The following is a 25,410-nucleotide window of genomic DNA, read 5'->3' as shown; positions in this document are numbered from 1 at the left end:
CACAGCCTGCACTCAGTCCACTGAGCTACACCAGCCAGGGCAAAATTAGCATTTTTTATTAAGAACTCTGGACCTCCCCCAGGTCATCTAGATGGAAAAATAGTCCAGATGAAATACTAACAAAGTGTGGACAACTCAGGAGCGACATCTGTTGTCTGCTCTGTGCCAGGACAGAGGTGCGGTGGCTCCCGAGTAGGTCGGGGGCATGAAGTCGCTCAAGTGACCACATGTTGTGACTGAAGGAAACAGAGTCTGTCGGCGGCACAAAGGATAAACAACTGAATTCTAGAATCGGGCACCGAAAAGCTCACTCTTTCATTAGGTCAGGAAGTCACACATCTAGTGCGTATGTGTCACCCACAGAGAATGTAGTAAAGACTCTCGGCACGAACCCGAGCATTGAGGAAACTGGGCGGCAGTGCCATTGGAAGACGTGGCCAGCAGGCAACAGGGGTCTCGGCAGTTGCGCGCGCCCTGAATTTCTCTGTAGGACGGATTCTTTACAGTAATGAGTGGAATGGTCAGTTAGAGGTTAACAAAAACGGGAACACCTGATAATTGTGTGTACAGCGTAACTCTTCAAAGGCATTAGTTCGTACTAATTGATGTACTAGTAAGAGTCACTTTGAGTCCAGTCTCTAGCCTTTTGTTCATAGGCACAAAGTGTCTGCAAGAATGATTAATAAAGGGACAACAGCATTTGCCCCCACGAGGGAACGGAGTAGTCGGGGCAGCAGATGAGACTTGCATTTCACTCTGCACCTTTTTACTTTTGAGTTTTGTATCATTGTTTGTATTATGTATTAAAAAGTAGTTTACAAGTAAATAGCCTTTCTTCGGGGATTAAAAGGAATCTGAGCATCGCCGTTATCTTGCTGATGCAGGTAAAGGACATGGCCTGTCCATCACACCTTTGCCCGCCGGTCACATGATAGGTGGAACAATATGGAAGATAGTCAAAGATGGCGAAGAGGAAATTGTGTATGCAGTCGACTTCAACCACAAGAGGGAGATGTAGGTATATCTAGAAAAAGGCTGATAGAAATGCCCATTGCATTTATTATTGGGTATTATTTTGTACTTTGGAGGGAAAATTAGAAACAAAGTTTTTTTTTTACCAGAAATCCAAAGCAATTTAAAAGTACCAACCAGTGAGTGTTTTCAGAATGAATTAATTAATTGCATTGTAAGGGAAAATTATGATGAAAGAGATAAAAGATATATTTGAAATGTACATGTTAGTATCTACTCTGTAAAACATATTTTTCCCTGGAGATTTGCAAAGGAGATTAATTTTTATATATCAAACTGTATCTTATATGTTCTTCACCTGTTATTTAAAGGAACTTTGTGAATTTTTTTGGTCAGAGTCAGTAATAATTACCATCTAATAAAACCATGTGTAAAGTCAGACTCCCTTTAAAAGGATATACAAGAGTTTAATTTTAAATACTTCATTTTATAATCAGAGCACATTATGTCAATTATATCTGAATGATGGTTCTCTGGAAGATCTTGGTTTTCCTTTTTTGAATTTGCCAGATATTCTTACCAGTGAGCATGTATATATACTTTTATAGTTAGAAGAGAAAAAATCCTTATAAAAGAAGTTGCTTAATTTTAGGTAAGATAAACTATTGTTTATTTGAAGTGATATAAAATATTTCTCTTCTTCAAATTTGCTATAGCCACTTAAATGGATGTTCCCTGGAAATGCTGAGCAGACCCTCCCTGCTTATCACAGACTCATTTAACGCTACGTACGTGCAGCCCAGGAGGAAGCAGAGAGACGAGCAGCTGCTGAGTATGTACTGCCTGAGGTCCTCTGTACAGGGCGTCACCGTGGAGTGCACCGCAGCGGGGACTGCTGCCTACTCTGCGCCAGTTAACGCTTCTCTTGTCTAAGAGATTGGCTAACTAGTGTTTTTTGGAAAAGCACTGCATCACCATGTTAATATTTTGTACAGAAGGAAGCTTCTGCTGGTTTGAATTTAACTTTTGTGGGATAGGTAGAAAGATTGGCTTCTTCCTGCCGTTCGGCACAGAGCTAGCTCTGCCTGCCATTCACTGGTGTAGGTCGGGGGAATGCCGAATGTGAAGGTCTCATATAAATCCGTTTATATAGAAAAACACACCCTAAAAGAAAGATGAATGAAGGAGGTAAGTGAAGGTGCAGGCAGTTGGCTGATTTGGGTGGTGGGTGTTTTACGTGCTAATCTGGTTATCTCGGCTCTAGAGGGGTGCCCGTGGGCCATCCCTGGTGGCTTCCGCTTTGTCTCCAGTTGCTGCGCCCGGGAGTCTCTTTATAAGCTACACAGGCTTTCAACAGGGAAGGTTTGATTCCACCTTTAAACATGTTTGAAGCCACTGCTTTTGTCTATCTACTTACAAAAGAAGAACGTGGATACTATGTTACACTAACTTTAAGAAGGTTTGCAATTCTCATTTTTGCTGGAGTTTGGTTTTACTAAATATTTTCAAGCAGACTTCTTTCTAGAGCAAGTGAATCTATTTAAATCTATTTATAAAAATACTTTTGTTTGAAGAGAATCGTCTATTTTATTCTGCAGACATATATACAATACAAAACATGTATGTATTAATATGAAGTACACATGTGTGTATAAACTGGGAAGTTGTAACAACAACATTCATTGTGGTGGTGGACAGGCAGTACTGGAGTGACCTGGAAACCCCAGGGTGGTTGCACTTGACCTACACATTCAGTTTACCCAGTGTACTGTAAAAATATCTTTGTGTGTACTGTGGGTGTTTGGGTTTAGAAACCAGTGATTTATAATTTTTCAGTGAAAAAAACTGAGAGACAATGGCATTGTTTTTCATTCCTAGAAGGATATATTCACAGAATATAGAAAGTATTTGCAATGGCCTGAATGAAATTCTTTATTTCGTACCTGGCCTAGTGGTGGTTTATTTATAAATCACAGTTTTTATAGTAAAAACGTTGAGATAAACTTACCTGTAATTTGGTGGCCAGTGTTGTTGCGTTCCCTAAGGACTTCACATTCTCATTTTCCAGCCAACGTCCTGGAAACGCTGCGAGGCGACGGCAACGTGCTGATCGCCGTGGACACCGCGGGCAGGGTGCTGGAACTCGCCCAGCTCCTCGACCAGATCTGGAGAACGAAAGACGCGGGCCTGGGCGTCTACTCGTTGGCGCTCCTGAACAACGTCAGTTACAACGTGGTGGAGTTCTCCAAGTCCCAGGTTTGCTGCTTTCCGCTGTCGTTCGTGCTGAAGTTCACTGCGGAGACCGGGCTTGCGGAGGACAGTGCCCTTTAGATTTTGTTTTCTGTGGGAGAGGTTGATGATGACAACAGTAGGAAAAGCTAAAAAGTAACCCCTCCCCGTTCTTTCTGCTTTACTAGTATAATTTCATCTAATCCTTCTAGACTCGGTGCAGTTGGTTCTGGTTTCTCCCCATTTCACAGACCGAGCAAGTTGCCGCTCCTCTGTTTAGAACTTCCACATAACCTTCTCAGTAGATTTAAAGTAATTCATAAGTCAAACGTAACGCCTAATTGGGTGTTCAGGGATGAACACTGAGGCGGCGGGATCTGATGGGGAATAGAAGCAGGAAATAATTGTCTAAAAAGCCCAAATTTGAGCAGCCAGTGGGGAGCAGGGCAAGACTCAAGGGGGAACGTGAACTCCGTGACTGGTGAAGAATGCACCGACGTCACCCCACGGCCACTCCTCACTGTTGCCGTCTCTCCTCCCGTGGTAGGTGGAGTGGATGAGCGACAAACTGATGAGGTGCTTTGAAGACAAAAGAAATAATCCGTTTCAGTTCCGCCATCTCTCTCTGTGTCACGGTCTTTCCGACTTGGCCCGGGTCCCCAGCCCGAAAGTGGTGCTCGCCAGCCAGCCCGACCTGGAGTGTGGGTTCTCAAGAGACCTCTTCATTCAGTGGTGCGAGGACCCTAAGAACTCAATCATTCTGACTTACAGAACTACTCCCGGGACCTTAGCACGCTTCTTAATCGACAATCCTTCTGAGAAAATTACAGAAATAGAGGTAAGTGCTTGTCTGTGAATTTCATCTTAGCACTGTTTTGAATATATTACGCATGATGTGTAAAAACCAGTGACCAAAAACAAAGCCCAAAGTTGTTTCAGGATTTTGCCAGAACTACAGTAGGCAGCCTTGAATAGCACAAACTTCAGAGCTTCTCCGTGGGAAGTTCTCGTTCTGGACCCTTCCGTGCTGCCCTCTGGGACCACACCCACCCGGTCCACGTGTACACCGTGTTCTCAGTGTCTCTCGTTTCTCCAGAACTGGAATCAGGCTCTTTCCAAACGATACTCATTTTCCTGGAGCCCTTTCAAGTAGCTGCTCTTTTCTCCTCTCTCACGCTCCGTGAGCTTTGGGTGGGGTAGAGATTCTTGTTCTGTGTTGCTGCTTTGAAGCCATTTCTCTCCCCTTGGTAGTCCGTGTGTCAGGCTTGACGATGCGCGCACCCCTCCCTGTTCCTGACGTTTACTGGTCGCTTGGTCGTTCTCTGTCATTCATCAGTGACGTTGGGCTCTGGCTGCCAGCCTCCCTCCCCACGCGTACCCAGGACCTCATCCTTGAGGCCTTTGGCATTCCTGTCCCCCCAGTTCCTTGGCTCCCTCAGTTCCTTGACCTCTGGTTTCTCAGTGGTCTTTTCCTCTGCGCCACCTCAGCCGTCCATCCCGCCGTCACGCTGTCTACTCCATGGTCACGCCCTGAATCAGCCTCCTCATGACCGAACAGCCTCCACACCTCCACTCCCGCAGGCCTTGCTCTCTGATGTAGGGGTGGCTTTCTCTGTTACTGCTGTGCCGTCGGTCCCCTGGGGTCTTTAAGTTCACGAACCCCACCACTTTTACTCTCCGGCATCCCTCAGGCGTTGAGCCAGGGGTCCATCATTATTTTGCAAACGACTTTGCCTCTCTTACCCTTCTTCCTGCTGTCGTACTCACCTGGGCAGGCCTGGACTCCCGTTAAACCGTCTGTTTAGTTCGTGCCTGTACCCTAGCAACACTGGTGTTAGCTGGAGTTACACGCTACCGTGTGGACGGGTTTTCCTCCGCACGCGCGACCTCGCGTCTCAGGCACCCACCACTAGCACTCAGCGTTTTGTGGGCCGTTCCTTTCTGCTCTCTCGGGTAAGACGACTTCATACCTTCTTTCTTCTCAAAAGCCCTGCACCTGCATCTCAGTCCTCCCCCGTAGCACATGACCTTGTTTCACACCTGCCTGAGAAGCAGAAGTCGGACAGGGAGTTCCCCTTTCTTCCCACCACACAAGAGCCTCGCCCGTCCTGCACCCACGCTCCCCGCCTTGTCTCTTGTTACAGGAGTGAGGCAGTTCGTCCACTGAGCGTTACGCCCAGAGATAATCTCACTAATGACCCACCCACCAGACCAATCAGTTTTCCGAAACTAGTGTCACCGCCTCAAAGTCTGCAGCAGTTGATAGTGAGTAGGTGAGTGGTGGCCGCTTTCCATTTCGTCCTCAGAGAGGCGTTTAAAGGAACGTTTAGTTTGTTAAAAGCTGAGGAGGAAGGGTATCTTACTAACTCCACTTAAGGAAAGCATAATAACGGTAACGAAAATCTGATACATGCTCACTAGAAATGCAGAGTTGCTGAGGGAAGCTCCAAAGCCAGCACACCTAAGTAAAATACTGGCTCTTGGGTTGTTTAATAGCTTAGAAATACAAAATTAAAAGAACTCAGAAACATTTGAAAGTTTCATCAGATGTGGAATGCAGTATTAGAAAACATTAATTACTAGAAATTCAATTAAGGTAGATATGCCATTTGAGGAATTCATAAAAGAATATTAAAAGTGGTTTAAGTTTGAAAAAATAGAAAATGACATTTGGAGCTGAAACTCAAAATATTAGATCGCAATCAGTCTAGCAATATGTCCTGTCCACGTGGCCTGCAGATACGCCCTAAATCTATCTACCTTCTGCAGCTCCGCCCATGCTTAAGTGGGCTTGCCCGGACTGTGCCGCAGTTTCCTAACTGGTTTCTCTCTTTTTATCTTTACATACTCTTAATCCTCTCTTCTCATAGCATCAAAAGAGATATGTCTTTCTCTAAGCCTCTCTTTTTATTGTGGTACAAACCACATGACAAAACTTACTGTCTTAACCATTTTTAAGGGTTAAACACAGTTATATTAACTATGTGAACATGATTCTACAGCAGATTCTAGAACTTCTCATCTTGCACAACTGAAACTCTGCACCCATTGGACAGCTCCCAAAGGCGTTTTGTAAACATTCACCACTTCATGCCGCTCCCTTCCAGAGACCCTCTAACCGCTTCCTTCTGCTATTTGAATAAAAGCCAGACTTCTTACCCCGACTTCTAAGATCCCACATGACCTATCTCTCTACCCACCTTCCTGACCTCATCTCACCCCACTTGCTCGGAGCCCTGCCCTGATGCTACACGCCATCAGGATCTTCACACTGGGTGGTGTTTCTTCTGCAGGTCATGTTTTTTCTCAGCCTTGTACTTGGCTGGTTCCTTGTCATTCAAGTCACAGTTCAAAGGTCAGCTCCTCAGAGAGGCCTCTACCATCGAAAATGATTACTTACTTGCCAACCCATCACCTAACTTCGTTTTTTTTTTCCCTAGCACTTATCACTGTTATTTTCCTTGTTGTCTTCTTCTGCCCACTACCAACAGGAATACAAGTTCCATGAGAAAAGGGATCTTGTTTTTTTTGGTTCCTAGCGTGCAGAAGAGTGATAATGGTGGTTCTCAAAACTACGGTGTGAGGACCCCTGGGGTGTCCCCGAGACCTGTTCAGGAAGTCCACAGGGTCAAAAGGATTTTTCGTAATATATTAAGTACGTAATATATTTCGTAATATATTAAGTACGTAATATATTTCGTAATATATTCGTCTTCTCCTCCCTGTCCCTGTATTTATACTGATGAGCGGAAGTGGTGGTGGGAGACTGCCGGAGCCTCAGCATAGATGGAGACAGCAGCACGCAGCTGTGCCGGCAGTCCCTGCGTTTGTCATTGCCACGCGCTGTTAGAGAAGTCCAGCTCACTTACGGATGTCCTGGGCAGACTGGTGGAAGTTATTAATGTTACTAAGTTTTTTAATAAAATATTTTTAGTCTAGGTGACAAGATGGGGAGTTTGCATAAAGCACTTGTGTCGAATACTGAAGTACCACAGTTGTCTCTAAGAAAACCACTGGTACAATTGTGCAAGTCGTGGGTTAGACTGGCCACTTTTTTCTTTTCTTTTTTTAATATTTATTTTATTTTTTTAAAGATTTTTTAAAAATCTCCCTCTAAAAATAAAGGGGGTGGGAGAAAAAGGGAGAGAAACATCAATGTGTGGTTCCCTCTCGTGCGCCCCCTACTGGGGACCTGGCCCAAAACCCAGGCATGTGCCCTGACTGGGAATCAAACCAGGGACCCTTTGGTTCGCAGGCCGGTACTCACTCAGTCCACTGAGCCACACCAGCTGGGCTAGCCACTTTTTTCTTGAAACAGTATTTTCACTTGAAATAATGAGATGGCTAATTTAGATTGATGTTTGGCATAGTGTCTCAAAAATGAATAAATTGAGCCACTCACTTTAAGGAAAATAATTGATAGTATGTGTTGTTTAAATCTGATAAAGTTCAGACTTTCAAGTGAAAATTAGAATTTTAGAAAACCTAAATCCCCGTCTCTGTCAGATCAACTGCTTAAAAGATTTTCTGATGAGATTGGTGGTGATATTTACGAATGTGATTTTTCAAATATTAAGATCTGTATAACCTGGTGAACCAGTATTTTCCAAATAACCCAGTGCGTGATGTTACGAAGAAATGCACAAATGAAAGACCCACTCAAAGTGCAAGATCAGTCAGTACGTTTTCATGTACCAGTACAGAAACTGACTGGTGTGGTTTCAGATTCCGCAGTACAACACACCTTTTGAGTCTTAATGTAGTATCAAGAAGAATGTTCATAAAAAGAACAATTCTTCATAAGAACACCCGTTTGAATTTTTTCCCCTTTTCCAGCCTTCCATTTGTATGAGGTGGGGTTTTCTTCATGTACTTTGGAGCAAACTTGCGAGAGGTTGAATACAGAAGCAGGTGTGGGACCCAGCGTCTGCTGCTGACTGAGACACTTACAGAGACTTGCCAACAGATGTAAAATAACACTGTATTTTCCACTAAGTTTTTCCTTTGGAAGTATAATTATCTTTTGTCAAAATATGAGGTTAATGCTAGCATGTGATGGCTTTCTTATTTTTTCATGAATAAATATTTGTTCAATTTCTCAGTTTCAATTTTTGATATGGTAAATTTCAATAAATATAACAAGAAAACAGAAGCCCTATATGCCTAAGCTAATGCAGTGTTTTGTGTCAATTATATTTTAATTTAAAAAAACAGTATTAACAAGAGCTCCTTAGTATAATTTTAAGTCTTAGGAATTCTGAGCTCAAAAAGCTTGAGAACTACAGATTAGATCACTTTGTATTGATAGATTTTAAATTGTGTCCAGTTTTTCACTATCACCAACATTGCTGCATTTGTGTGATTGTTTTAGGAGGATACATTTCCACAGGTAGCAATGCTGTGTTAAATGGCAAGCATGTTTTTTGTTTTAAATGTTGCATGTTGCCTTCTAACAGTTGCGTTAATTTTCCCATCAATGTTACAGTAGGTGAAGGTACTCTTTCCCCATATGGTATTGTACTTAGTGTTGTCAACCTCATAGATTAAAAATTGGTATTACATTTAATATATTTTGCATTTAAAAAATCGTGAAATTAGACATGTTTTCATGGCTATCAGTTATTTGTTTTTCTTATTTTAGAAATTGCCTATATGTCTATTTTGTTCTTTTCTGATGTGCGGATCATCTTTTTCTCAACTGATTTGGAAGGGGTCTTAGGAAAAAGCAGCTTCTGCTAGTCATACCATGTTGCAAATAGTTCTTTCAGCTTCTTTTAATTTCATGAGATTTAAAACATGAAAGCGATTTTATTTTTCGTGTTGCCCTATTTATTCATGTTTTCCTTTAGGGCTTTTGGGTTTTATGTCATACATAGGCCTTATACACCAAATTATGAAATTACTTCGCTGTATTTTCTTTTCCTGATTGGCAATGTTGAACTAGTTTGATTTAAATTAAACCCATCCTAGAAATGTGAAAGCTCAGTTTTCATAGTATTCTAAATAGGATCTGTAAGTACATGCAATGGACACTCGAATAATTTTAGAAGAAATTTTAATTTAAAGATGAATCAATTTAGAGACATGATGTTTCTCATACCCCGCTGCCCTAGCCCCTGATGTTGGTATTTTCTTTCGTTTTCTATTTACTTTTAGTTGAGGAAACGTGTAAAGCTTGAAGGGAAAGAACTGGAAGAATACTTGGAAAAGGAGAAACTAAAGAAAGAAGCTGCTAAAAAACTTGAGCAGTCAAAAGAGTGAGTTATTTTTAGATACAAGTTTATATATGCAATTTAAGAAGAACTTCTTTCTAAGACAAAAAAGTTTAATAGAAAATATTTAACTTTTGTTCTATCCTCATTGCTTTTGTTTCATCTTTCAAATGGTGCTAGAATACCAAATTCTTTCATTGCCGACATTAATACATATACGTTAACTGGTAGTTAATGCTGTGTTTCACAAAATATCAACCCAGTAATATTGATGATTATCGAATGACCATCCTGTTAATGGTCAGTGTTCAGTAATAATTTAATGAGCACTAATTCAGAGCCCTCGGGGACTTGACGACCTTTCCCCGTTCCGACCCCTGCCAGGGCGGACATCGACTCCAGCGATGAGAGCGACGTTGAGGAGGACGCTGACCAGCCGTCGGTGCACAAGGCCAAGCACGACCTGATGATGAAGGGCGAAGGGAGTCGCAAAGGCAGTTTCTTCAAACAGGCTAAGAAGTCTTACCCCATGTTTCCCGCCCCAGAAGAGAGAATTAAATGGGATGAGTATGGAGAGATTATCAAGTATGTGAACAAAATACACTTCTCTCCTATGGATAATAGGAATCAAGTGTGTTATCATTTGAGCTCAGTGAATTTGGTCTTTCTGGTTATCAGTTTGTTGAAATAACGACGAAGCTTTCTTGTTAATATGCAGATGGAGAGTTACCTGCCTTCTTTGATCAGGGATGGGAGGACGGGGCCTGAGGGAAATTAAAGGAGGCCTGAGGTTTATAAGAACTGGGAGTCGGCAGGGAAACGGCAGAAGCTGAGAAACAGATGCAGGGCCGGGTCGGGCTGGTGCGTCTGCTGACCCCTGAGCTCTCCCAGGGATCCGTCCTCCGGGGCCTCTCGCCGGCCCACGGGTGTGGTGCGGAGGACACTCCCTGTGGTGTGAACGGTCACAGGGGACATAATACATATGCAGTCACCTGATAATTGACACCGTGAAGTTGCTTTGGCTTCGGACCAAATGTATATTTAAATCTTGAGCTGTGCAAGGAGTCTAAAAATTATGCAATTTACTAGTTAGTTATATGTAACATAATATTAGCTTACTCGTTATGACTTCTAATTAGAGACTTATTGTTTAGACCAGAGGATTTCTTGGTGCCAGAACTTCAAGCTACTGAAGAAGAAAAAAGCAAATTAGAATCCGGCTTGACAAACGGAGATGAACCCATGGATCAGGATTTATCTGATGTTCCTACTAAGTGCATTTCTATGACAGAATCTATTGAAATAAAGTAAGTGCTCTCACTGCATTTTGGAAATACAAAATTTAAACCCTTGAACTATAATTTGCATTGTTTCCAAGGTGAAATTTCTGAATATCCTATAGTAAGTTTGCAATTTTAAAATTTAATTTCTTTTTTCATGTAAAGACTTGTGAAGTATGGAGATGTTTTCTCTTTGTTAATTATATCTGAATGCCAAAGTAAATGAATCGGTGGAGGGGGGGAGTTAAACATTAAATTGTACACTTATATAAAGAAGCACTCTTTTGGCATTTTCAGTATGTTCAGTAGCAGGTGAGGGCTACAATAAATAGGTTCAACTTTCCTAAGTGCTTGTTTCATAAAATATACTCCGTGACTTAAACATCTCTAGTGCCCTAATGTCTTAAAAATACTAGTGACCTGAAGTAGTTAAGATTTTTTTTTCCTTTTGGTGTAGTTACTAACACTAGAAAATCATCATGTTAGAATTTGAAAAAACTCATGAGGGAGCCAAGTGGTTCATCTGTGCAGGGATACCATTTGGCATAGCTCCCTGGGTGTACTCAGTCCCAGTAATGCACGTGAGTGGTGTCGCAGAACGCTCTCCACTGCGGCCGCACCAGTGTGTGTTCTCACCAGCAGAGCAGGGGTTTTCCTTCATCCCGGTTTCACCGCCGGCGCTGGGCCTTGTCTAACTCTGTACCGTTTTCTGGCCTAATAGATAGTAATGCGTCAGTACTATTAAAAGTTATTTTACTGTGATTATTATTAAGTTTGATTATCTCTTCAGATGCTTGCTACTGTTTCTGTTTTTATAAAGTCCATATTTATTCCCTTTGTGCATTTTTTTGTTGTTGATTTGCAGGAGTTCATTGTGTATTTTGGATGTTGTTGGTGGTTGGTTTTAGACGACACAAATGAAAACCATTTGCCATTGTGTTCACTTGCTTTCAAGAGTTTTTCATGATCTACTTTTTTTTAAAACATTTTTAATTTTGATGTAAGGAAATAATAAAGTATTTCTCATTATATTTTTTTAAAAAGTCCTTCTCTGTCCTTGATCATAAAGATAATTCTTACATTTTTAAAGCTTCACTTTTTTTTTTTTGGAATGGCTTCAACTCACCTGTGATTTTATGTGGCATTAGGTCAGGATCCAACTTTATTTTTTTTTATATAGTGGGTCATTTTCTTCTAATGACACTTATTAAAGAATCCACAATCCCCCAAAATACATAATAATAGAACCCATGTGTCTTCCTCAGATCCTCATTTTAATACTGTAGACATTTTTCTTTTTTTAGTTTTTAAAAAATACATGTGCTGTATACGTTTCTTTCCTGATAATAAAAGCCATCGAACACCCAGGATTTGAGTGAACTTACCAGAAAAGTAAGTTTGAATGGTCCTGTTTAATTACAGGGCCAGGGTCACCTACATAGACTACGAAGGGCGCTCTGATGGGGATTCCATTAAGAAGATCATCAATCAGATGAAGCCACGACAGCTGATCATTGTGCACGGACCCCCAGAGGCCAGCCAGGACCTGGCCGAGTGCTGCCGGGCCTTCGGTGGGAAGGACATCAAAGTGTACATGCCGAAGCTGCACGAGACGGTCGACGCCACCAGCGAGACTCACATCTACCAGGTACGTGTGCCGGCACTTGAGCCGCGTAAAAGTGCTTTGTGCTGCCGTGTAGGGCAGACAGATGCGGGAGGGCGCAGTGCTGAGTAGGACAGAGTAAGGTCGTCCCCGGCCCCAGCAGAGCCTAGTCTCTGGGGCTTTTAACAAGGAAATACTAGTTATTATACAGTTACACCTTTGATAGAGAAAGCAGAGGATGTTATGAGAACATACAGGAAACCCCAACCCAAATTTAGAGATCAGAAAAGAGTTCCTGGAGAAAGTGAGAACCAAGCCAAATCCTTACGAACGATTTCTCAGGGGTGTGTGTAGAATGGGAAAGAGAGGGAGGAGAGTGTTCCAGAGGGAACGGCATTAGCAAAAATATACAGACGAAGCGAATGGTGAGGGTTCAAGAATTCAAACGTTTTATAGAAATTCACAGATGTCAGCGTTCTATTAATAGAAAGAAATGGAGACAGGCACAGAAAATAGGAGTAGCAGAGAGATGGATTAACTCTTACTTGGTAGTGGGAGATGGAGTCAGTTACGGCAGAAGCTACATCTATTTGGAAAAAGCGGATTGGAATTCAGCAGGCAAAACCATCATTCTGGGCAAAGCAAGAGGAAGCAGCATTCCAAGAATACGGAGGTGTGAAACCACCTGGTTATTTAGGAAACTATTAGCAAGTCAGTGCTCCTCTGGTACCATCCAGTGTCAGAGAATGACAGATGCTAGCGGTGTCCACCCTGGGCTGTACAGGACGGTCCTCTGGGCAACTCCAGGGTCGTCGAGGGTCTCGATGCTCTGGTCTCAGCCTCACTAGTTACGTTAGAGTCAGTGTGGGTGGGGCCCGGCACAGTTAATCTTAGAAAGTTGCCATGTGGCCTCAGCGCGCAGCCCAGGTCAAGAGCCTTTGTTTTGGAAAGTGGACAGGGTCCCAGAGATCTTACAGGTCATTAGGTCGTCACTAGTCGTGGTGAAGGTCAGATGAGTGAGAGGTTTTGACGTTCTAATACACATTCTGAGACTTAGGGCATGATCATAGTAAATGATAGGTTATATTTAATTGTTAACTTATACTCTGTGGGTTTTATTTCTCTTCACCCCCTTGCACATCTAGGTGAGATTGAAAGACTCACTTGTTAGCTCCCTGCAGTTTTGTAAAGCGAAAGATGCCGAACTAGCTTGGATAGATGGCGTCTTAGACATGCGGGTTTCCAAAGTGGACACGGGAGTGATTCTAGAAGAAGGAGAACTGAAGGATGATGGAGAAGACTCGGAGATGCAAGTGGATGCGCCTTCGGATTCCAGCGTCATCGCACAGCAGAAGGCCATGAAAAGTCTGTTCGGAGACGACGAGAAAGAGACCGGCGAAGAAAGTGAAATTATTCCGACTCTGGAGCCCTTGCCGCCTAATGAGGTAAATGGGCATGCGCTGCTTCTCCCTTTTCCTTAATGTGTCATCCTGTGAATTTTCCTCTACCCTGCTAGCCATTTAAAATAGGTCACATGTAGACTGATTTTGGAGTTTTTAGAGAAGATTCCTCAAGGTACGTTTGTGTGCGTGTTTGTCCTGTATGGCTAGGGAGTGATAATAACTGGAAGGAAACCTGGCGGAGAACTTCTTGTAAGATACATAATCATTTCACAGTTTGCGTTTGTTTTTCAGTAGGGATTTTAAAGTGTGACGTCCGGTGATTGTGAGAGTCGTCTGCCTGCTTCTCATCAGGAGACGTGTGGTTTTCTAAGAATGTCACGCGCCTGCACTCCCGTGTTGTCTGCTGTCCATTCAGTTCAGATCACTTTTGGTTTTGACAGAGTTCGAAAGCTTTTACTTAGCATAGGTAGAGTTCCAGTCTAGTATTGACATGTCCGCAAGGGACACCTGCTTAATTTAGCAGAGGTGTCATGGAATTAGCTTACAGACAGTGTTAAAAATGGTGAGTCCTACGTGCGTGTCAGTTGACGTCTTTAGCCCTTCCAAACAATGAGGATGGAGAGACAGCCTCGTCGCTGGACTCCTCTCCCGAACTGCTCTTGAAATTGGGAGAAGTCAGAGCTGTTTTTCTCTCTGTGCTAATGCTAGCACTCTTCATAGCAGTTTCAAAGTAGCGGCATCAGGTCGAACCACTTGCCTTCCGATTCTAAAACCTGCAGCATCCACTGCCTTTGCTCTGAGGGAGATGGGGAAGTGGAACCAGGGTCAGGAGGAAATTATCCTCTGACCCAAGCCAAGGACGAGGGCGTGAATCAGAAAGAATCTGCGGCTCAGCTGTGCCTGCTGGCACTCCAGTTGACCCCGTTAGACAAGTGGGTGAGAGAAGGCATAACATCACCCAATGTCTCTGTTATTGTGAGGCATGACTAATAAAATTGATTGAAACATTCAGTCAGAAAGTGTGAAGGGCTTTGTAATGTTAAATAATGAGGTAAAGTTCAGAATAACAACTTGGAATGTGATTTACAGTCTTGAAATGATCTGTCAAAGGACTTCAGGGAATAATAGAAAATGTCTTAAAGATCGTATGTTATTTTACTTTATTCAGTGCAGCTGTGTGTCTGGTGTTCTAGTTGAAGTTTTTCTTTCCCCTTTAACCCTGTCAAAGGTTCCTGGACATCAGTCGGTTTTTATGAACGAACCAAGACTGTCGGACTTCAAACAAGTTCTTTTACGGGAGGGGATTCAAGCTGAATTTGTAGGAGGTGTCCTTGTTTGCAACAATCAAGTAGCTGTCCGCAGAGTAAGTGTGTTTAAAAAGGGTTGGATTGAACAGATGCTTCTGATGCTTTGTCACTTCTGATTCTGTAACTCTTAATTGATAGTTTCACAAAACTGGACATCAGTAATTTATATTCATAACGATGACCTTGAAGGCTATAAAAAGTTACTCTCAAAGACTTGAAATTTAATTTCATTGTAAACTTTTATTTGTATTCTCAGACATCTACATGTCTGTAAAACTCATGATTTGAATGGTATGTCACACTCTGTGACTCAGAGCCACCCACTTCCTGACCAGTCATAAAGTAACTTTAGTTATTATGTCTGCATATTGGTGGTAGAAAAACGTACTAAAGAATTTTTTTTTATTTGATTTCTAGACGGAAACTGGACGCATTGGATTAGAAGGCTGCCTTTGTCAAGATTTTTATAGGATAAGAGACCTTTTATATGAACAGTATGCCATTGTGTAAAGGACATGTCAAGAAGTATCTATTTGACCTTTATAAGAAAAAAGGGATTCTTATTCTAAGCTTTTGTGCTTTTTTTTTTTTTGGTAATATACAAAGAGAATCTGCCAGAAAAACTTAACACGCATTAGATTTTTTCCTAATGCTCAAATGAGCATTCTCCCCTTTAGTTTGAGTGGGAGACATCCTGACCCCTGTGCAGGCCTGAGAGGTGAAGCTGATGCCTTTCCTTTGCCGACCCCTTATTCTAGAAGGGCTTTTTACTTGAATACAACAATGCAACTTAGCAAACCAGTTCATGGCCTTAGAGAAACATATTTGCATGAACTCTTGCAAACTGTTTCTTACATTTTCTGGAATGCAAAGTATAAATTATTTAGAAAAGATGAGCTACTAGAAAAAAAAACTGATGAATGTTTTTTGAGTCCTACTTAGTTAAAAACAAAAAGCCAAGAGTACGGGCTGTAACTCTTCCGAGTTGTAATATGCAGTTGTCCCCACATGCAGTGTGCCTGCTCCACGCCTGTAGTTCCCAGACTCCCTCTAGGGTGAAGCTGGAAGTAATCAAGTTTTATTTCTCCCATTTCTTGTTTTATCAAGATTCTGTTGTTGTTCAGTATGAATTATAATACCATCATTTGAATACACATAATTCAGGAGAACTCCTCGATGTGTTCCAGTCTTAAGGGTTCTGCATACACTTTAGACCTAACTGTCATCTAGGTTACTATTAGAAACTGTTTTGTGCTCTGTTTTCAAGAAATAAGTTTGAACCTCACATTTTTATGAGGTAGCAGTATAATTGAATTACAAGGTATAAATGTTTTCATCTCTTAGGCTCACTTCCTCCTAAGGTTGCCCAAGTGGTGGGTCGATTTTATACACATCGCCACAGAAGGAACGTTGAAGATGGATGCGGTCGTCTTCTCTGCATTTGCACCTTTCTTGGGGCCGGCAGTGCTGATACAGTGCCCACCACTTGTATTTAAGAATAAAAACTGCGTATATGCAATTTCCATTGAACTTAGAAATGAAGTCATTTCGCCCTGTTGTCATCTCAGTGCTGTTCTGGCGTGTGACTCCGTCATGGCCGACCCCGAGACTCATTTCCTAAGCATGTAAGCCCTCCTCTGTGCAATTAGCATTTTTAGAAGGATCAGTCTTACTCCACTTACATGGAACTATGTACAGTACAACCCAGTGGTATCAAACCACAGTTAATTCATTCTATTTCAAATGCTTTCAAAGCTTCTCTTGTGGATTATGATGCTAATGCAGAGTTTACGGGCTTCTTGATACTGAAAACCAGACACGTAAAGCAATGTTACAGAAGATGAAGATGAAGAGTACGTTTTGTTTGCAGAGCTTTGAAAAAAATTCACTTAAACTCTTATTACTGGATAGAGTAAGCCTAAAATTCTATTTATTTTCCAGGTGAAGCAAAGTCTGCATTTGTTTCATGGATTTAAAAAATTGGTTATACATATTATATTGAAATCCTGATATTGAAAATTTGATTTTTGCCTGACCCGTGAGCAAGAATTAAATTTAAAGTACTGCTTGGAGATGGCTGTGCTAACTAATGTCACTGTAGGAGCAATATTTTTACCTGTTTCTGAATGACACTGTTACTAACATTTCAAAAATGAAGACATTTGTTTAGCCTCAGTTACTGAAGAGAAATACAAATTTTAAAAAGGACTCTGAGATAAATCATGAACTCAGGAATTTTTAGATCTTGTTAGAAGCAAAACAAACACAACTAGACCATCAGCTGGTATCTATAATTAGCTTAAAAATACTTTTTTTGTTGCATTTGCTGCAGTAGGATTACAAATGTCAGATGTCCTGGCTGACGGTTTAGTATTTCCGTGAGCCAGTAGGTGGTCTCAGGTGGAAGTGAGGAACCAGTTTTCTAAGAGCCTTTTGCCTTTTTTTTTAAATTGAGATATGATTTACATTCCATGAAATTCTCTCTTTACAGTGTACAGTTCACTGATTTTTAGTGTATTTACAGCGTTGCGTGACCATTACTGCTCTCTGATTCCAGAACGTTTTCATCATACCCCAGAAGAAACCTCATCCCCGTTGGCTGTCATTTCCCATTCTCCCTTTTCCCAGCCTCGGGCAACCGTTAATTTATTCTCTGTCTCCTGTGAATTTGCCTGTTCTCCATGTTTCAGAAAAATGGAGTCATAAAATTTGTGGCCTTTTGTGTCTACTTCTTTTACTTAGTAGAGGGTTTTCAAGATTCATTGATGTGGTAGCATGTATCACTTTGCTTTTTATGGCTGAACAACCTTCTGTGATGTGGACAGACCACGTTTTGTTTCCCCATTCATCAGCTGATGGACATTTGGGCTGTTTCTACTTTTTGGCTGTTAACCAATAATGCTGCTGTGAACATTCATGTACAAGCTTTTGTATGGCTATACGTTTTAAGTTTTCTTGGGTATATACAGGATGAGGCAAAAGTAGGTTTACAGTTCTTCATATGGAAAATAATACAGTAACTAATAAATAATGCTACAAGAATAAACTGTGTTTTGCATCCTCACAACTCAAAACCTACTCTTGCCAAACCCTCCACCTAAGAGCATAGTTGCTGGGCGATGTGGTGGTACCTCTGGAGCAACTGCCAGCCTGGTTCCGGAGCAGCAGCCGCCGCCTCCGTTCCCGCCCGCGGTGGATGAGAACTCCAGTCCTCCCACTGCCTCCGAGATGCTGGTCGCTCACCGTCCCTCTTATCTCAGCGGTCCTGTGTGTGCGCACAGGTGTCTCCTTAAGGTTTTGATTGGAGTTTCCCTAATGACTAATGATGTTGAGCATCTTTTCTGTACCTGTTGGCCATTTGTGTTTCTTTTTTGGAGAAATGTCTGTTCAGATCCTTTGCCTGTTTTCTTAATTGGGTTTTTATCTCTTTATCGTTGGATTGTAAGAGTTGTTTGTGTAGTCTGGGCACCAAATCTGTGTCAGACGTATGGTTTGCAAATGTCTCCTCCCCCTCCGTGTGTGTCCCCTTTCTGGGTGTCACCGGAAGCATAAACATTTTTGATTTGGATCGTCTAATTCATCTTTTTTTCCTTTAGTTCCATACGCTATTGGTGTCACATCTCACAAGCCAGCACTTCATCCAAAGTCCAAAGATTTATTACTGTTTTTTCCTAGAAGTTTTATAGTTTCAGCTCTCACATTTGAGTCTTGGACCCTTTTGAGCGTATTTGTATGTGAGGTGGGGCCCCGTTGTCCCCGTGTCATTGTTGAAATGACATTATTTCTTCTTCACATTTTCTTGCCACCCTCATGGAAAATCAGTTGCCCATACATGTATGCATTTGTTCTTGAGCTCTGAATTCTATTTTACATGTCTGTCCTCACACCAGTATCACAATATCTTGGTTACTGTAGCTTTATATTAAGTTTTGAAATTGGCAGGTGTGAGTCCCACACTTTGTTCTCTTTCAAGATTGTTTTGGCTATTCTTGTTTTCTTGCATTTCCAGATGAAGTTCAGGTCAGCTTATGAATTTTGGCAATAAAAGCCATGGGAGGGGAACATGCTTGAAATTTAGAGCTTAACATCTTAGAATGTTAACCACTGAGAGGGACTTAACAGTGGAAGTTATGTAGTTCGGCACCTTGTTTTAGTATTGAATTCATAGGCCTATGGAAGGGAAGGGTTTGCTTGAGAGCCAGAGAGCTGGTTAGAGACGGACCTGGAACTGGAGTCCAGCCTTGCAGAGTCCATTCATTCAGTCCTGGGTGAATGAATCTCGAATCCTTACAGAATCCAGTCATTCAGTACTGAAGTCAGTGTGCTGGACTAGATGGCTTCCGCAGCCCTGCTCAGCCACAGCATTCGGAGTGTTTAAGCTGTGAATTTCAACTGCATTTTCCTGCACTGCTTTTTTTGCGTTCACTTTGCTTAGAAATAAGTGTGTCCAGTTCACCAGTACTTAGGACAATAGCATGGTAAGAGAGACTGATGTCCATTCTATTAACATAGGATGGTCAGTAAAGTGAGGGGAGGGAGAAAGGGTAGATGCTGTCTCCTAGGGTTATTTAAATACCAGTGAACTGATTACCACTTACACCGAAGGGTGTAACGGTGGTTAGTCATTCAGTGACTGAGAGGTTGGTGATTTGTGGGCTTGTTGTGGGGGAGGGGTGGTTCCCATGCACCCCCAAGCCTCCTTTTCATTCAACCATCAACAACTAGAGAAGGACCGCGCAGGGTACGACGACACAGGGGACCAGGGAAGGAACCCGGAGACCTGCCTACCTGGGCAGGAGTCAAGGCCAGGGTTTCTTTCCCCTTTTGGGAGTTTTCTCTCGCTTTTACCACTTCACTTGTGTTTGTGAGAAAACACCAACAATTAATAAAATAAATTAAAAACCCAGAACTTTCCTGGAGGTGAGGGCGTCTTTGCTTCTGTCCTGTTCTCCCCACCGCCGTACATGCGCCCAGCGCTCTACACTTTAGTTCTCGAAGTCACAATGTGATTTCGAGGCATAAGATAGAAGTGTGGAGTTTTCCATCTCCATCATAGCTGAAGAGGACTGGAAGTGTGTGTTTCTTTGGTGCCATTGTTAATGTATCCATGGATCCTGCTTGCATTCGAGTTCCCATCAAGGGGAGGACTCACAAAGGGCCCACAAGGACCTCTGACATTCCCGAGGCCTGTTGATTTTCGTGTTCGATACCCAAATTCTTGTGTGTATTTCCTTTTTTCCCCCGACACAATGATTACACTTTTTAAAAAGGTACCACTAAATTGTACATTCAAAACAGGTGAGGTCCTTCACACAGAGCTCTGTGGGAAGCCGTTTTTATTCCATGGGCGCTGCTGCCGGCCTTGTTTCACTTCCTTTCACATTCACTTACCAAGCGTATGAGGGACGTCAATGATTTTTCTGAAAAATTGTGGTCTTGGACCAACGGGACATTTCCAGTTGATTCTAAATGACAAGAAAAAAGGTTAAATTCCTGTTCCTACAGACACCTGCTACCATAGGAGATTTATAATATTAAAAATGGTTTCAGCTCTGGCTGGTGGCTCAGCAGGTTGGAGCATTGTCCCGTTTACCAAAGGGGTGCGGTTCATCCCTGGTCAGGTGTGTTTGGGAGGCAGCGAGTGGTGTCCCGATGTGTCTCTCTTCCTCCCCCTCTAACATCAATAAACATATCCTTGGGTGAGGATTTGAAATATTATTTACTCTAGTTTCCAACATCACCCATAGGTCATGGTTCAGGTTAAAATTTCGTATTTAAATATCAAAGGATATATCAATCTGTAATGAAATTGTATAAATCCTTCATCAGTTATAAGAAAAAAAAGGTACTTATCCTAAATTAATAGGATTCAAGTTTGTAAGGTTTTTCACTATCTTATGTAGTGATATTTTTAAGGAGACAATTATTGCAGGAAGAAGTATCTTTAATGAAAATCAAGAACTTCATCCATTTTTAACTTTTAAGCAGAGTTTTATATCTACATTATTGCCCCCTAAGAAAAGTTTTCATATTTCAGCTATTCTTTTGAATAGTTTAGCCTGAGATAAACAATTAAGCAGATTCTTCTAGTAGTATAAAAACTGGTATAATAAATTCCTGATAGCTAAAAGACCACTTATATATATCTTATCTTTTAATAAGAGCCTGTGCATCCTTTCTCCCAATTCTGTTGTTAACATTTTGCTATGGTTACATTATCATTCTATCTATACATATTTTTTAACTACTTGATACTAAGTTGCAGTTAAGACGTCCCATTAGCCCTAAACACATTGGTGTTTTTTTTTTAAACAGCCTCTCCTGTATAACTAGTCCATCCATCAAAATCAGGAAACCAACACTGATTTCTGCCACTTAATCCACAAACAACATTCAGATGTCACCAATACTCAAGAAAATGCACTTACCGTCTTTTCTTTCTGTTCCGGGACCCAACCCAGGACAGTGTGTGTGCGTCTAGTTAATGTTTCCCCTTCAGTCTTCCTTAACCCCGGAGACTTCCTCAGGCCTTCCTTGTGTGTGTGTCTCTTTTATGGCTGACATTTTTGAAGAGTGCGGGCCAGTTACTTTGCAGAGTGGCCCTTACTTTTGGTTTGTCTGACGTGTTCTCGTTATTAGATTCAGGCCAGAAGTTTTTGACAAGCACCAGACCAGTGACGCTGTGTCCTTCTCTCTGTTGTGTCAGGAGGCAGCGTACCCCACGTGCCTGTTCTTTCTGGTTCCGGTGATGCCCTTGTTAACAGTAGGTTACGGCTGCACCGTTTCTCCACCGTGAACTTAGTAAGTTTATTGTACTTGCTAATGGATGAGGAATGAGCACTGTCTGGGGAGCTGCATTGAGACTATGTCAACATCCTGTGCTTTATAAATTTTTACTCTCTCGATTTAGCATCTGTTCACGACTCTTACCTGAAATAGTTATTGCCAGAGAGTGATTCTCTGATCACACTGTTGTATCTGCATTTAATTGGTATTTGAGTATAGGCACTTTCTCTTTTCGCTGTTTATTTACTCATTGTTTATTTTAGTGTGGAACATGGATTCTGTTTTATAACTAACAGACGATCATGATTTATATGTTGATGCTCCAGTTGGCCTGGATGTGGCTAGTGGAGCACTTCAAGCTGGCTTCTGTGTTCTTGACATGTTCTGAGCTTGCTTTTTGTTTTTGTTTTTACTTGTGGTAAAAGCCACATGTTAAATTTACCATCATAATTATCTTCAAGTGTATCCAGTTTAGTAGTGCTAAGTGTATTTACACTGTTGTGCAACAGAGCTCACAAAACTTTCTAGCTTGCAAAACTGAAACTCTGTACCTACTGAACGTCAATTTCCCTTCCGGTCTCCCCCAGCCCTTGGTGATTGCCTTTCTACTTCCTGTTTCTAGGCTTTTGACAGTTTTGGTTCCTTCACGAGTGAAATAAATCACACAGTACTGGTCCTTTTGCGACTGGCTCATTTCCACTAGCATAGTGTGTGTCCTCCAGGCTCATCCATGTTGTAGAGCCGACAGGATTTCCTTTTTGAAGGCTGTATAATATTCTATATAGGGATATAAACCACATTTTCTTTATCCATTCATTTATTGCTGTGCATCTAGGTCGCTCCCACCACTTGGCTATTGTGAATCATGCTGCAGTGAGCATGGGGGTGCAAATATCTCTCTGAGACCCTGCTTTTGATTCTTTTGGATACATACCAGTGGGACCTCTGAGTCCTGTGGCAGTTCTATTTCTAATTTTTCAAGGAACTCTTTTCCATAATGGCTGCACATCCCCATGGTTCTCAGAGCACTTTTTGCTTTCAGGTACCACAAAATGTTCCAGGTACCTTGCTTCTCCCCACTAGTCCTGGGGTCAGCCATCTTGCCCAAGAGTCCTGGTTCACATTAGTGGAGAACAGTTTTGGGAACCCAGGTCTGGGTGCTAGGTTGTGCTCACTGACACTGAGCTGTCATTGCTGGTAGGTCCTCTCCGTGGACAATTAGGAAGTATCTACATCTGTGCTTGTCTCCTCGTCCATCCATCTGTATCCATGAAAAGGCACAGTTCACACTGATCTTCAATTCCACTTCTACCCCACAAGGCTATTCTAGCCTTACTCCTTTCCACATTTGCCCTTCCTTTATCATAAAAAACAGGGCTCCGATAATCCTCAGTACATTCTCTTACTCGTTCACTCCCCGTGGCTGCTGCGAGGACTGAGTTCCTCCCGTTCCTTGATCCCTGGCGGCACCTGCCAACAGAACCCGGAGCAGGTGTCAGAGAAGGCGCCGTGGCTCTGATGGCAGTGCCTCAGTCGGTGTGCGTTCCACTGTATGTGGTGGTCAGCAAGAGTGGAACCACCACGGATTCTGAAGGCTTCTGCTTTCAGTGGGACTGTGCAGTCTTCGGGTTTGTCTCGGTGATCTGCTTACCGTGTTTCCCTCAGTACTTCTGCTCTGTGGTTAAGCCAGACAAAGCAATGATGGCCGTGGGGGGGGGGGCTAGTGGGGACGAGTACACAGAGGAAGGCGGGAAGTGGGGGCAGGGGAGCACACCCCACAGGTGGGGATCGCCTCCGAGTGAAAACACGTTCGCAGTTAAAAAACCTCAGGCTCTCTTCGCATTGTTTTATAACCGTCCTTGAGAAAACTTTGCCTCTCGATGCATCATTTGGCTCATCCACCCCCATAAGTCTTCAGTTTTAGGAGTGTCGGGACCAAGTTCACCGCACTGAGTGCTGAGGTGTTCTTTTATTGAACAGTCAGGTGTTCTCTAGTCTTCGCAGTTTGCAGTGGGTGGAATAATGTCCTTTGCCCCTGGACAAATAATTCGTGGTAAGCTCAGCATGGAGCCCAGTTATGTAACAGATGCGGGGACCCGCATTTTATTAGAACTCGTTCCTGCCCGTGGGAACATGGAATCCACGGCCCTAATTATTTGCATTTTAGAGACTTGGTTCACCTCATGGGAGTAATTGCTCCAGTGCTTTTTTGTTTTGTTTTATTTTTTCACTGAAAAGTAACTGGGCCCTAGCAGTAGTAGCTGATACACAATGACCGTGGGCGGTGGGCCCTGGGGTCACCCCATTTGACTGAGGAGGAAGCAGGACTTCCGGTCTGTCAGCCCTCCAGTTCCCACCCGTACTGGGCACTGCAGTGTATACTGGTCTGGGTGTGTTATCAGAGTTCCTTAGTTTTGAATGCAAGAAACCACCTCTGGCTGTCTCTGGGGGAAGGGGAGCGGACTGAGGTGCTAACCCCAGGGGACCTGGGTCCTCCCAGGCAGCGCCGAGCAGATGAGTCCACTGCCCTGGCCACACACAGTGGGAGGGAAGTCCGTTGCTGGCCCGGCGTTGGTTCCATGCTGAGAGATGGGCACCGTGACCGTCAGTGTTCCAGCTTAGACACCGAACTCACCCACAAGAAATCTGGGGGCTCTCACCGCGGGGCAGGAGGACGGGTGCTGGGAGGCAGAGACGGCAGAAATCCACAGATGGGACTTGCAGTGAGGAGCACGGGCTGTGGAGTCAGGGGCCTCCCCCGCCGCGGCCACCGCGCTGTGGGTCAGGCCACTTATATCAGCACTTCACACGTATGCGTGTGCAAATACAAGGGTCCCAGGAGCATTCAATGACATGAGCCATGCAAAACGCTTGGAGTGGCGGGCATAGAGCGAGCACCTTTCACATTCAATGTCCCATTTTCTCTTTATTACAGTCCTGAGGGCTCCGTGTCTCCTCTGCTTTTACAGAGAAACCGGCCCCGGAGGTCTCAGTGGTGCATTCAGAGTCACGCAGCTGGTCAGTAGTGAAGCTGGCACTCTCGTTATGGCCACTTGATCCACCAGCAGGGGCTTTAATACCTACCCTTCAGGCCTCTGGATGAGAATCCTTGGCAGTCATTTCTGATGTGTTACTCATAATTCCTTCGAACGGTGGGGCTTACACCGTGTGACGTAAAGTAGACCTAAGACGTCTTTTATCCTAAGACATTTTCTAGGACAGTTCAAATGCAGTCAACTGGCTGGTTTGGTCAAAGCGATACCGTTAATCTGGAGATACTGAATCTTTTCTTGTCTTTACACAGCTGATGTTACGCTCTTCTCATAGAATTACGGGCATCCCTTGTTCGGAAATGAGAAAATACACAGGCTACATGAGAATCTTGGACTATACTGATCCCAGAATGCTTATATATTGATTCCAAAAAGCCATCCAACCCTTTCCCATAAGGTCTTTAGAGATACAAAGTAGAGGTACAGGCTGGGTTGGGTTAGAACCTGGCCAAGTGGGTTTCTAACCCCTAAAAGCTGTGCCCCAAAGGCTGCTCCTTAATGGCCCTGTGTTACTCAGAATCAGCAGGCTCTGTCCTCATTTGACCCAACTTGACTTTTTTTTCAC

At 42.8% G+C, this 25,410-nt stretch overlaps 1 protein-coding gene across 2 annotated transcripts in view; it reads left to right on the top strand.

Moving 5' to 3' along the window:
- Positions 1-18,550, top strand: part of CPSF2 (cleavage and polyadenylation specific factor 2) — a 29,414-nt gene extending 10,864 nt beyond the window's left edge. For both annotated transcript variants that reach the window (XM_037130256.2, XM_037130257.2), the window contains exons 7-17: positions 885-1,014; positions 1,689-1,804; positions 3,041-3,228; positions 3,749-4,039; positions 9,358-9,458; positions 9,798-9,998; positions 10,568-10,720; positions 12,116-12,341; positions 13,442-13,741; positions 14,928-15,062; positions 15,424-18,550. In XM_037130256.2, the coding sequence (XP_036986151.1) occupies positions 885-1,014; positions 1,689-1,804; positions 3,041-3,228; positions 3,749-4,039; positions 9,358-9,458; positions 9,798-9,998; positions 10,568-10,720; positions 12,116-12,341; positions 13,442-13,741; positions 14,928-15,062; positions 15,424-15,516 (1,934 nt within the window). In that variant the 3' untranslated portion in view covers positions 15,517-18,550. The remainder of the gene's footprint in view (positions 1-884; positions 1,015-1,688; positions 1,805-3,040; positions 3,229-3,748; positions 4,040-9,357; positions 9,459-9,797; positions 9,999-10,567; positions 10,721-12,115; positions 12,342-13,441; positions 13,742-14,927; positions 15,063-15,423) is intronic.
- Positions 18,551-25,410: the final 6,860 nt, after the last annotated feature.

The sequence above is a fragment of the Artibeus jamaicensis genome, unplaced genomic scaffold (genome assembly GCF_021234435.1).
Source record: "Artibeus jamaicensis isolate MK-2021 breed Jamaican fruit bat unplaced genomic scaffold, CSHL_Jam_final contig_444, whole genome shotgun sequence".
Lineage (NCBI taxonomy): Eukaryota > Metazoa > Chordata > Mammalia > Chiroptera > Phyllostomidae > Artibeus > Artibeus jamaicensis.
Note: the sequence above shows the minus strand (reverse complement) of the source record. Positions and strands in the feature narration are given on the sequence as shown.